Below are 12392 nucleotides of genomic sequence, written 5' to 3'. Positions count from 1 at the left end.
TTAAAACATAAATTATAAAAAAACAAACCTTAATTAACAATTTATCAAAACAAAAATAAATCTAACAAATTCATTTAATACCTTTTTTTTCTTTTTATGTATGCCTGTACTTAAAAAAATGACTAAAATTTTAGTTTTATGTTACTTTTATTTCGAAAAGTTATCTAATACTGGATATTTAGTGCAAAATAACAGTGACAAATAATAACCACGTGGCGGCTTTCAATTGGTCGAATCTATTGGATTTACGTAATATACGATTTTATTTTTCTCATTGTCTGCTACGAATATTTAATTCCGATTAAATTTGAATTCCCAACAAAAACTACTCACTAACAAGCCTCTCGGTACATTTTTTTCTTTATACTATATGGTATTAAAACAAATAATTTAGAGAGTATAGAGAAAGCTCAGTGATCAGCAGCAATGGCGAAATTCATTCTCATAGTAGTTTTCATGGTGGTGTTAATTGCAAATTTTGCAAGTAGTGAAGTAGCTGCAAGTAGTGGTGTTGTTGTTGGGTCTAGTAACCCTAAGGAGGAGGGAAATAAATTAGCTATGGTTCAAGAAGAGGAGGATATGGATGGTGGGTTTTCTTCCTTAGATGGAATGTTACAATGGGCTATAGGTACTTTACTTTTTCTCAAATCTCCTTTTTTGAACTTTTGATTTTAAGATGTAATTGTGAAAGATTAAATCAAATATTTTGTTCCTATGTGTCTATGGTAGATAGGAAGGTGGGGAGGACGCGAATTGAAATTATAGGATTATTGTTGTAGTATTGTTATGCTATTGTATGTCGATTGTGTTATTTTTTTTTTAATTGTTTAGTGTACTTTCATTATGTCTTTTAATAAACTGTTTTTGTCTTGAGCTGAATGTCTATAAGAAACAATAGTTGTACCTCACTTTTTGAGTTAGAGGTAAGGTCTGTTAGAGTGTCTGCGTACGCTTTACCCTCCCCAGACCTCACTGTGTTGGACTAAACTGGGGATGTTGTTGGATAGAATTATCAGGTGCTTATGCAGGTGGAAGGCAGAATGGGAGCAAAGATGGCAAGATTTGAACTATATGGAGTTGTTTGGTTTTGGGATACCAGGATTTGAAGTTTATAGGGGTTGTTTTGCTGGCATACCAAGATTTGAACATTTTGGGGTTGTTTGATTTGTGGACTAAGTTATCTTAGGATACCAAGATTTGAACTTTATGGGGTTGTTTGGTTTGCTGACTAAGTTATCCTAGGATACCAGGATTTGAACTTTATGGCGTTGTTTGGTTCATAGACTAGTTTATCCTAGGATACCAAGATTTGAACTTTGTGGGGTTGTTTAATTCATGGAGTAAGTTATCCCGTGATACCAAGTTGGATGGTATAAGGTGTGATATTCGGTACTTATGTTGGTGGAAGGTAGAAGGGGAGCCAAGATTTGAACTTTATGGGGTTGTTTGGTTTGTGTACTAAGTTATCCTAGGATACCAAGATTTGAACTTTATGGGGGTGTTTTGTTTGTGTACTTAGTTATCCTAGGATACCAAGATTTGAACTTTTGGGGTTGTTTGGTTCGCTGATAAGTTATCCTAGGATGCCAAGATTTGAACTTTGTGGGGTTGTTTGGTTCACTGACTAAGTTATCTTAGGATACCAAGATTTGAACTTTATGGGGTTGTTTGATTTGTGGACTAAGTTATCCCGCGATACCAAGTTGGATGGGATAAAGTGTGGTATCCAGGATTTAAGTTTGAAATTAAATTTATACTTTGTTTGGTTGAAGGTATAAATTTAAATTTATACTTTCCCAACCAAACAAATATAAAATTTAATTCCCAGACCCCACTTTTGGGACTATACTGGGTATTATGTTGTTTGTTGTAATCAGACTTATTCCTGGAATATCGACCTTATCCCATGAACTAAATTTCTAGAATAGTGATATTAGGTCTTAGTAACTAGGTTCTGAATCTAACTTTTGTACATATTTCTTGCGTTTCTTAATACAAATAAATACAAGATTTGGACTAAAATTACCCGGGTTAGGATGAACCCGTATGGTACCTTTTGGCTCCGCCCCTGTTGGGAAGCAGTAGGTACCTGTGGAATTTGCTGTCCTGGATGTGTTGTTCTTGGTTCTTTCGAATAAAGAGTCAATTGATGAACCCACTGATTGAGAAAAATTGAAAGATAAGTTTATTATACAATTGGTTTTATGTTTACCCATGTGTAATGATTTGGTTTTGTGCTAAACACATACACAGGGCATTCGGATCCTGGAGTACTAAAAGAAAGATCAGAAGTCGCTCAACGCATGTCTCCGGAGGAACTAAACAAACGCCAGACTGAACTGAAGGTGCGGTTAACGAGCTTGTGATTCTTCCTTTGTGCCTTAATGTTTTTGATAACACCCCCAACTTGCACTGGCATAGGTACATGGTAACTCTGTCCACCAAGGTTTACACAAATGAAAAGAACCAATACCCTTTCTTGCCTAACATCTACATGTATAATGTATTGAAAATAATTGGGAAACTTGAGATATGAAGTATTGAAGGTAGTGTATTGCTGCAAACAGCTGGGTATAGGATTTAGCAAAATGACGGTGTAACTTGTTAGGAAAATGAATAAATGAAGCTTTCAAGTAAAGTTGGTTGGAGCTTCAGAAACAGAATATGCCTCAACTTATCGTTATGCCTCAATTTTTGAGCTAATATTTTAGTATTCAACTTCACTCTGTTGAACATATTCTACTTCTTAATATTCAACTTCACTCTGTGTAACATAGCACGAATGTGCAACTCTAGAAAGCTTGCATGTCCAGCTCCTATTAGATTCACGAGACCATTGTTAGCCTTCTCCTAGTGTAAGAAGGAAATAGCTCTTGGAAGATAAAATAGAAACTTTATTATGAATACATATCTTAAAACTTGGCCTTTGACTAGGCTGATCTCAATAGTCTTCGCATGAAACACTTGCTTATGAACATGTGGTCTAAAGTAGGAAATAGGGAGGGCTTCGGATGAAGCTTTTGGTTCTAGCTAAATTGTAAAGAATTAGAAGAAGATAAATTCAAAATTGTAGATGTAGTGAAGTGTGTGTACGGTTATTTTGGTGAATCTGTTTGATTTTCTTCTTCTATATAAAATGTCCATTGCACTGTTCATGATCCATGTCAGCCTATGATCACTCAATTTTATTTGTCATTGATACATCACATAAGAAGCCACCAATGCTGACCGCCATTTATTTAAATGTTGAAACAAATCCATTACGATGTAAGAAAATGCTTATACATGTAGGGAAAATCCAAGCTCATAGTGTTATATTTAGAACCCAATTAAGGGACTCTAGCATCTAATTTAAGCACGGTTTCTCCTACTATTTGCTTGAATTACCATTTCTTCTCGCATTGCCAGTTTGCATTGGGATAAAGGAGTAGAGGTTTTAAAGTAGTATGAGAAATTATCTTGTTTCTTCCCTGATTCCATCAGTTCATCTAATTACAACCAGGTTTTGGTCTTTAGAATAGAAACTAAAGTAAAATGTAGTTTTGTGCTACTTGTTTGTCTCTAAATTCTACTATGGTTAACATAGTTGACGAAGAATCCAAGAATTTGTTTTCAGACCGATATTTCTGTCTATCTTCCTTGCTTCTTTATAGCTTAGTGGTAGTTTTGGGAGTGGGCACTGATAGGACATAAGTGAGGACATCTCGTCTGTACCTGTGTATCCTTTCTGTTTCACCTTTTTACTTGATTTACTTATCCCCCCAAAAAACGAAAAAAAAAGAAAGAAAAGAAATGAGGAATTATTTAGCCACCTCTTGCAATTGTATATAACGCCAAAGGATCCTTTTTTTTAATATGATTTTTTTCTTCAGTTGGGTTTTCATACATTTATATGTTGTTTCTTCTCCAGGAACTGATGGAGAAGCTAAAAATGCCCTCAGATGCGCAGTTGATGCTGATTGCAGTTAATGATTTAAATAATTCATCCCTACCTCTGGAGCATCATCTCCGTGCCTTAGAGGAGCTGTTGGTACTTGTTGAGCATATTGATAATGCAATTGGTATGTATAGTTCTCAGGACTTTTTTTGTTACAGTCTTACAGATGTTTGTTTTTGCCTCTTTTGGTTTTATAACTTCTAACTTAATATCAACATCAACAACACACCCGGTATAGCCCCACAAGTGGGGTCTGGGGAGGGTGAGGTGTACGCAGACCTTACCCTTACCTTTGTGAGGTAGAGAGACATGACACTTGACTTCATATCAACTGTAGTAATTCATTAGCATCTATAATCCCAATAGACACGCTTCCGAGACCTAATAAGACTATAATCAAGTCTTTAGGAGGCTCGAACTAGAAGAGCATACAGCTGACTTCTTAGGAACTATAGCACCCTTTCTTAATCTTGGTTTTATGAAGCTTCTCAATGATGCTTATGTGTAATGTGAGTACTTGGTAATGTTTTCAGGATTCATCAATAGTTTTCCTTTATACAGGCATCAACCGATTTCTCACCATTCCTTCATTTAAAGAAAGCATTGAATGCACATGTATACTTTTCTCAATGCTTACATGTTTTTTATTTTCAGATCTGCAGAAACTTGGAGGCTTCAGCGTACTTGTTAGCATACTTAATCATTCTGTACCAGAAATAAGGACTGCTGCGGCATGGGTTCTTGGCAAAGCTAGTCAAAATAACCCCATTGTTCAGAAGCAGGTATTGGAGCTATGTTTTTATACAAGTTTGGTCTTTAATGCTTTAGTTTCTTTGTCGCTTTCATCTGTGCAGTTTCTGTGTCTATGTTCTAAATTTACTGGCTATTGTATTGACGCTGTGCAATGACTTTTGCATTCAGGTCCTGGAACTTGGGGCATTGACAATGCTGATGAAGATGATGAAATCTCACACCACGGAAGAAGCTGTAAAAGCTTTATTTGCTATTTCAGCACTAATAAGAAATAACGTGAATGGCCAAAGTTTGTTTTATCAGGAAGCTGGAGATACGATGCTTCAGGTGATCCAACTGAAGATTGAGTCAAGTTAGAATAGTTTACTGCTGCAGTGTATAACTTCCTTCTCTGTCTTTGTATGCAGGAGGTTCTTAGCAATTCAAATCTGGATATCAGGTTACATAAGAAGTCACTGTTTCTTATTGCTGATTTAGCCGAGAGTCAGCTGGAAAATGAGAACACAGCTGAGGTTTCCTTTTTTAGCAATCGATTGTTACTGAAGGCCATCGTTGATTCAATGGCATCAAGCGATCTTGATCTAACGGAAAAGGTTTGTGTAGTCTTTGATGTGAATGAACATTAAATTTCAAAAGTATCTTATTTGTCTAAACTTCATATGCATGATCCCTTAGGTTTTCAAATATTAGAAATGATCCTCATCCTCAGCAATTTTGGCCTGACCTTTGTGAAGAGCAAGTGTTGATGGTCTTTTTACATAAAATCCACAGTTGCATCTGTCATCAGTACATCCATATACCTCCAAAGTTTAAGTGTCGCTCTATAGGACTTATCCTTCATCTTAACTAAATCACCTACTTTCATTTTTTGTAAGTGGCAATATCAGTCTGTTGTGCTCCGGTTTAATGGTGGGTGTTGGTTAGACAGGAGAAGTAATTGGTAGAGCGATGTCTGTTTAAAAAATTGTTTTCATTGGGACCAAGTCTTTTGGGTTAAATTCTTCTTTAGATCTGCTTGGGTTCGAGTATGGATCAAAGTCCGTTGGGATGATAGAGCGGGGTCACTTCAGAACAAGAAATTCAACCGTGATTTTCTTCATAGGAAAAGTTTTGGTGGTTTATGCAGAAACTTATCAGACGTAAACTTTTGAAAAAAACCTGTTAGCTGCATGAGGAGGATATCCTTGGTCGGGATGGGGGATCATTTTCATCTTTAATGATGAAAAATATACTGGCTTTTGGTGTAGGGTCCGGAATGGAACAAATATAAATCATCTTTTCATGGTTTGACTTGGTTAGGCAGGTCTTTCGAACAACATATAGATTTACAACTAAATTAGGTATGCATGCACATAAAACTTGTTTTATTTGAACTATCCCGTGTATCTTTCATGTCATTTCCGTCCTCAATACATTGAACACGGCCTCTGTAATACAAAATATTGCCTTGCATATGTTGGTGACATCTTTAAAAAGTCTGTTATAGGCTTGACATTGCTTTAACTGCAGGCCCTTTACGCAATTAAAAACATACTACTACTTAGATCGACTGAAGTTCAACTCTTCAAGGACTTCTGTAAATTGAACGAGGTACTTGAGAGGACGAGGCAACAGTTAAATGATCATAGAGAAGAATACGCAATGGATGTGGAGAGTCTTCGGAAAGAAGTTAACCTGACCTTCCTTCAAAAGCTGAATAAGGTGAGGGAAACATTAATATAGATTTCTTTTCATTTGAAGTTGAAGTTGAACTTGGATCCTTTGCTAAAACTCGAAATGACAGGTTACACAAGCTGCATTATGATGACAGTTTCTGGCTTGATCCGGTTTTTGAACGTTATACTGCTTGCATTCTTCTCTGTTAGAAAGGCGCGGAAGTAGCCAAGTGGATCGATATCTTCATCATCCCACACCATTTGTTCATCTGGACATGGACTCGAAATTGGTACATCATCATCTGCTTAGGACAACACTGATGTGAAATGGATAACATTATGAGCTGACGACGACTTGTGCTGATTTTATACTACTATTTAAGTTATAGCCAATTTTCTCGAATATTTAACTTTTAACTTGCAAAATTGATAGCAATGTAATGCATGTGATGAGAAAATCAATTTTGTGGCAAGACCAATTTTTTCTGCTTCTACAGAATTTGTATCAACCTTTAAGAGAATATTCAATTTTCGACGAAATTACTCATTTATTTATTTCACATAAAAACAAGGAAAAATTATGCGTATAAGTAAATATATACTAATTAATTAGTTAGCATAGCTATAGTTTGTCTTAATTATAATTTGCGACCTACTTTTAGCTATAATTATGCGGCTCAGTTTTTTAGTTTTGTATAATTTACACTTTTGTATAATTTGGAATCTGTATAACTTTTGTATAATGTAATTTTGTATAATATAATTTGTATAACTGTTTACACTCCAGAGGTTTGTAATTGTATAAATTTGTTATTTTGAGTTTATACAAAAATAACTGAATTATACAAACTCACCTGCGAATTATACAAATGGGGCAGCTTAAACTATAGCTCAAACTCGTAAATATGCAAGCTATATCTATGAAGTATAATTAAGTTTATTATAGTGACTATTTGCGAAAATTTCCCCAACATACAATACTTGCAAAATTTGTTAATTAAGGAGATAATTATATGTTTAAGTGGATAAGTAATGTGATTAGTAGTTTTTAATTAACGCTCTAATATAAGATATTTTTAGCCATCTAAGAATATATTTTAGACCCATGAGATTAAAATTTGAAAATTTTCAATTATTTTTCGAATTTTGAAATTCAACTTGAATGAAGCTCAACTTTGCAAGTATTGTATGTTGTTGTTGGGTGTACAAATCTCCAAAACAACCACCAAATTGAATTTTTTCAAAAGCACTTGCAGAAATGGCTTCCAAATCTCTAAAACCTCCAAAACAACCACCAAAAAACCCCAAAAAACAATGGTCCCTCAACGATTTCGAGATCGGAAAACCCCTCGGAAAAGGCAAATTCGGCCGTGTATACCTCGCCCGCGAAGTTAAGGTAGTTTGAATCAGTAGATATATGTATATTTTTCTACATTCTCGTTGTTTCCCGATATGCGCATTAGATTCAGGACCTAATATGAGTTAGGTCGAATCTAGTAGTTTTTGCACAAACAATGTAAATATGTGCTAGTATCAGATGTAGAATCCAGAAAGTTGAAATTTTAGTTTTTTTTGTGATTGGATTATTTATTACAAAAATCCAGAAAGATGAATTTGAATTTTTACAGAGTGGATTTATAGTGGCGTTGAAGGTGATATTCAAGGAGCAAATAGAGAAATACAGGTTGCATCATCAACTTAGGAGGGAAATGGAGATTCAAACAAGTCTTCGTCATCCCAATGTACTGAGGCTATATGGTTGGTTTCACGATGAGGAGCGGATTTACTTGATTTTGGAGTATGCTCATGGCGGTGAGCTGTATAGGGAGCTAAGGAAGACCGGTCGCCTGTCTGAGAAACAAGCTGCCATAGTATGTCACATCCTATTGCTTGCTCTCCTCATATAAGATTTGAAACAAAAGCATATAGTTCATTTGCAGTATTCTCATTTGTTTATGTAATTTGTTATAAGCATATATTCATTGATTCTAGTGTTAGAGAGCTCCATAATATTGAATATTTGAATGCAACGGGTACAAATGAAGCGAAATGGATTGTGGGATTCTCATTGCCGACTCAACTAGCTTGGGATTGAGGCGTAGTTTTGTTGTTTAGTTGTGAGCTTGTAAATTGTTTCAACTGATTGCCTCTTCCCCCGTACCCAAACAAAGAGGATAGAGATTCAGTTCTTTCGTTATCTATTACTATATGCATGTAAGGTATGGTCTTCAAGTAGTTTACTTGAAAGATGGTGCAATTTTGGGTTGCATTTGTATCAGTTGGTGTTTTTTCATTTTCATAGTGTCTTGTTTATGTTATTTCTTCTGTGCTTAATGCAATGAACTAATGTTATCGTTACTATTTGTCCTTTTATGACTCCAGAGTTTATCTGAAAATTGTTTATGGAATAGTCGAACACATAATTACATTTATGTAGAAAACATTATTTAGTGTTAAACTTCTTTCCTGTTGCTTTAGGTTTGTTCTTTGACTTTTGATACTTCGGTTGTTTCTTTTGTAGTATATTGCAAGTCTCACACAAGCACTGGCGTACTGTCATGAGAAGCATGTTATTCACAGGGACATAAAGCCGGAAAACCTGTTACTTGATCATGAGGTAACATCTTGATAACTTACTGTCTTCCTTTGCCACGTCTGCTAAGTTTTATTAGCACCATTTCCTAAAAAGAAGAAAACACACACACTATATATATGGCTAATTTGGAAGGTTCATAACACTATACTCGAAGGTTCATGTTGCTTTGAAATTCAGCTTTCCTCTTTAGTCCCGACTCTCCTGAGGGTCGAACCTTGAGAGATCATTGACCTAACCAGATATAGGTAATACCCTTCATATATATCTTTCCTGTAAAATTCAATCAGCTTCTGTTTTTTTTCACGGAAAAGGAAAAAGCAGTAGAGCTTCTTGGAGTGTTGACACTTTAGTTGGTGCAAAACTTTGATACCGTAGTTGCCTAGGCGACTTTAACTGCTGCTTGTTGATCGAATCAGCCTATTGAACAACCTTCAAAAAGCTCTTCTCTGATCAGTCTTGTTTCCAATATGTCATTGCCCATCTTTTGTTGTTGCATTTTCTGTTAATTTACAAAGGCTGGAAATGCTGCTTTGTAATCTTTCTACTGTTATATAGAATTCTTTCGATTTCACCTCATGTCGCTGTATAACCAGGCTCAAGTAAAATAGCGACCCTCTGATTCTTTATTAATTTTGGCTAAAGTTGTGAATGTGAGACATTAAGTTCAACATATGATTCGTCATTCTGACGATCACCAGAGCTTGCACCATCTATTTCATTTTGTTTCAACGTAAATTAACCTGGTCAAGAAAAAAATGTCTAAATTGTAAAATTCACTACCTTCAAAAGATAGCTAGTATATTTAAAATAATTTGCATGTCTTTCAACCATTATTTCATAGGATAATGACAATCGAGATCAAGGGAGTATATCTGTAGATGTATCCTAATAAAACCATATATAACAGCTTAGGATGGTCCGATTAAGATAATGTATGTAATGTTAGCGCCTAGGTCTTTTATGGGCGTCCCAATTAGAGCTGGATTTGATTGTCCAGCAACTGCAGCTAAAACCAACCAGGGAATTGTTGACGTTCTGCATCGTTAGAGTAAAATGTTAATTAAATTATCACATGAAATGCAGGGTCGCTTAAAGATTGCAGACTTTGGGTGGTCTGTACAATCTAGAAGCAAGAGACATACAATGTGCGGAACTCTGGACTATCTGGCACCAGAAATGGTGGAGAACAAAGCTCATGATTATGCAGTTGACAATTGGACCCTGGGGATCCTTTGCTATGAATTTTTATATGGTGTGCCTCCATTTGAGGCCGAGAGACAGACCGACACATTCAGAAGGTAACAATTCTTCTGCTTCTTTTCATCTTGTATAACTGTTACTTGGAAAATCAAGATGTACTACTAACTGAAGAGTATTATAGAATTATGAAGGTAGACCTCAGCTTCCCTTCAACACCTGATGTATCGGCTGAAGCTAAGGATCTCATTAGCCAGGTATATTGCTTAGTCCTTGTCTATGCTTAAAAAATGGCATGCAATAGTTGCACAACATTGACGCAACTACATGAGACTTAAGGGTGGTTAGTTGAACACCCTTCGTATAATACTGTGTATGGCCACTGACTGCACCCCTTTCTGATGGCTTACCTTTGCAGCTTCTTGTGAAGGACTCTTCTAAAAGGCTCTCTCTTCAAAAGATCATGGAGCACCCTTGGGTAATTAAGAATGTCACATCACATGACACTATAATCTAAGTCTCCTCACCAATTTGCATTGGTTAGTTAAAGCCCTGTTTGTTGTTTCAACTCTTTTTCCTATGACATAATATGAGATGCAATCATCTTGATTTCAATAGTTTGTATCAGATGGAAGTGACATTGATATAGTTTCCTATAAATATTTGTGTATCATTTATATTAAGGTTATTTGTTTCTCCCAGCACGTCACTCGGCAAGTCATGTAGCCTTTAGAGCCATGTGTGGAAACTCTGAGGTATAGGTCTAACTTGGAGAATGGCTTTTCTAATTTCAAGTCAAAATAAGCAATTGTATTTCAAGTAGGGACTTTAAAGAAAATCAATTTGGTTATTTACCTTGAGCACAAGGCCTTGCCGGGTACATCGGAAGCTTCAGCTTGAGGATCATTGGATCGGAGGTTACCATTTATGTTATTCCATAACCAAGTGTGAGCACACATCAAACCTTCCAAAGTAGTGGAGTCTACTGCGATGTGGACTAATCAACCTCCCAGTAGTGCTAAATGTCAGATTCAGAAGCAGCAATAGACACAGGAATGACTAAGAGGTCACGAGCCATCTATTGTAAAGTAGGAAATTTCAATCCATTTGTCTTCCACCAACTTAAAAATTGTCAAATGATGGAGTTTGAGGCAACAAACTTTCTTCTAAATACATATCCAATTCTGATCGTTTCCTTGCATTTACACTACTCGAAGCAACAAATCTTTCAAAGCTTGATAGTCGATCACCCTCCGAAAGACCAATGGCTTCATTTGAATTAGATGCTTCAACAAACTCATGTGGAGCAAATATTCTACTCTTGTACTCTTGAAATAGATCATAACAATGAGTTCTCACATTTTGAATTTTAGTTGAAGCGTCTTCACCATAAATTAGTGGAAGATAGAATTTCACTAATTTCATTCTATAGCTCGGATCGAAAATAGCAGCTACTCCCATGAATATATGCATATCGTCCCAACATTTCTTAAATTTTAACAACATTGCCGCTGCCATCAGTTCTGAAATACCTCTTTGTATTCTATTATTGTTCTCAACATTAGAAATGTTGAAGTCCAACGAGTTGGACAATCATACTCTTAACTTTTTGGTATAGGAAATATGTTGGAGACTAAATACAAACTTCCTTGACACCATTTTGAATAAAGGTTGGAGACTAGATACAAACTTCCTAAATCCCACATGATCAACAATGGATAGTAGATATGTAGTTTGTTCTTCTCAAGCTGTTGTACTGTCCTATGAATGACGAATCCTCACACGTTCTTTTTGCTGAATTCGCTCTTCCCTGTTAGTGGTGTGAAAATAAAGAAAGGTCTTTCAAATCAAAACTCGATTTTTGTTCATTATCAAATTCATTGATTAAAGTTAAGAACTCGTCAATTTGCAAAATAAAATTAGGATTTGACCGAAAAAGATGCAGGGCTTTGGATACCATAGCCGATCACCATTGATGAAGAAGAATCTTTCTAAATCATTTCATGTCAGCGGGGGATGCTCCTTCTAGCATCCGAAATGCTCCAAGAATGGAACAGCTATTTTCATATTTGCACAGTAAATCAATGATGAATGAAAACATAGATAGGCACTGAAAAGTACAGCTGATGCATCATACAGGGAATTTTCAAGAAAAATGAGCATCTTGTTATCATCAAAGTTCTCACTAGGGAGTGGTGTTTCTTTACAATCTTATACAAGCAACTCTTAAGGATTTTGACAGACTCTGAACCAT

General features: G+C 35.8%; 2 protein-coding genes across 2 annotated transcripts; both read left to right on the top strand.

Annotated features, from left to right (window-relative positions):
- The first annotated feature begins 362 nt into the window (after positions 1–362).
- On the top strand, positions 363–6893 carry LOC125818651 (hsp70 nucleotide exchange factor FES1-like). The gene is made up of 8 exons (XM_049498164.1): positions 363–628; positions 2254–2345; positions 3911–4061; positions 4592–4719; positions 4859–5017; positions 5098–5283; positions 6200–6391; positions 6474–6893. The coding sequence occupies exons 1-8, from the start codon at positions 427–429 to the stop codon at positions 6492–6494; spliced, it is 1131 nt and encodes a 376-aa protein (XP_049354121.1). The 5' UTR covers positions 363–426; the 3' UTR covers positions 6495–6893.
- Positions 6894–7556: 663 nt separating this feature from the next.
- LOC125818656 (serine/threonine-protein kinase Aurora-3) lies at positions 7557–10792 on the top strand. Its single transcript, XM_049498170.1, has 6 exons — positions 7557–7741; positions 7974–8216; positions 8867–8962; positions 10025–10239; positions 10323–10395; positions 10557–10792. The coding sequence occupies exons 1-6, from the start codon at positions 7604–7606 to the stop codon at positions 10653–10655; spliced, it is 864 nt and encodes a 287-aa protein (XP_049354127.1). The 5' UTR covers positions 7557–7603; the 3' UTR covers positions 10656–10792.
- The last annotated feature ends 1600 nt before the right edge of the window (positions 10793–12392 follow it).

This window comes from Solanum verrucosum, unplaced genomic scaffold (assembly GCF_900185275.1).
Source record: "Solanum verrucosum unplaced genomic scaffold, falcon-dt-bn FXZP01000252.1, whole genome shotgun sequence".
Lineage (NCBI taxonomy): Eukaryota > Viridiplantae > Streptophyta > Magnoliopsida > Solanales > Solanaceae > Solanum > Solanum verrucosum.
This window is presented reverse-complemented; position numbering and strand designations above follow the sequence as displayed.

What these genes read in the sequence shown, in the direction of transcription:
- LOC125818656 (XM_049498170.1), top strand. Translation starts at nt 7,604, where the DNA reads ATGGCTTCCAAATCTCTAAAACCTCCAAAACAACCACCAAAAAACCCC. An exon ending in CTGAGAAACAAGCTGCCATA is followed by an intron (nt 8,217 to 8,866) that starts GTATGTCACATC and finishes TTTCTTTTGTAG; the next exon opens with TATATTGCAAGTCTCACACA. An exon ending in CAGACCGACACATTCAGAAG is followed by an intron (nt 10,240 to 10,322) that starts GTAACAATTCTT and finishes AGAGTATTATAG; the next exon opens with AATTATGAAGGTAGACCTCA.
- LOC125818651 (XM_049498164.1), top strand. Translation starts at nt 427, where the DNA reads ATGGCGAAATTCATTCTCATAGTAGTTTTCATGGTGGTGTTAATTGCA. An exon ending in AATGTTACAATGGGCTATAG is followed by an intron (nt 629 to 2,253) that starts GTACTTTACTTT and finishes ACACATACACAG; the next exon opens with GGCATTCGGATCCTGGAGTA. An exon ending in AACGCCAGACTGAACTGAAG is followed by an intron (nt 2,346 to 3,910) that starts GTGCGGTTAACG and finishes TTTCTTCTCCAG; the next exon opens with GAACTGATGGAGAAGCTAAA.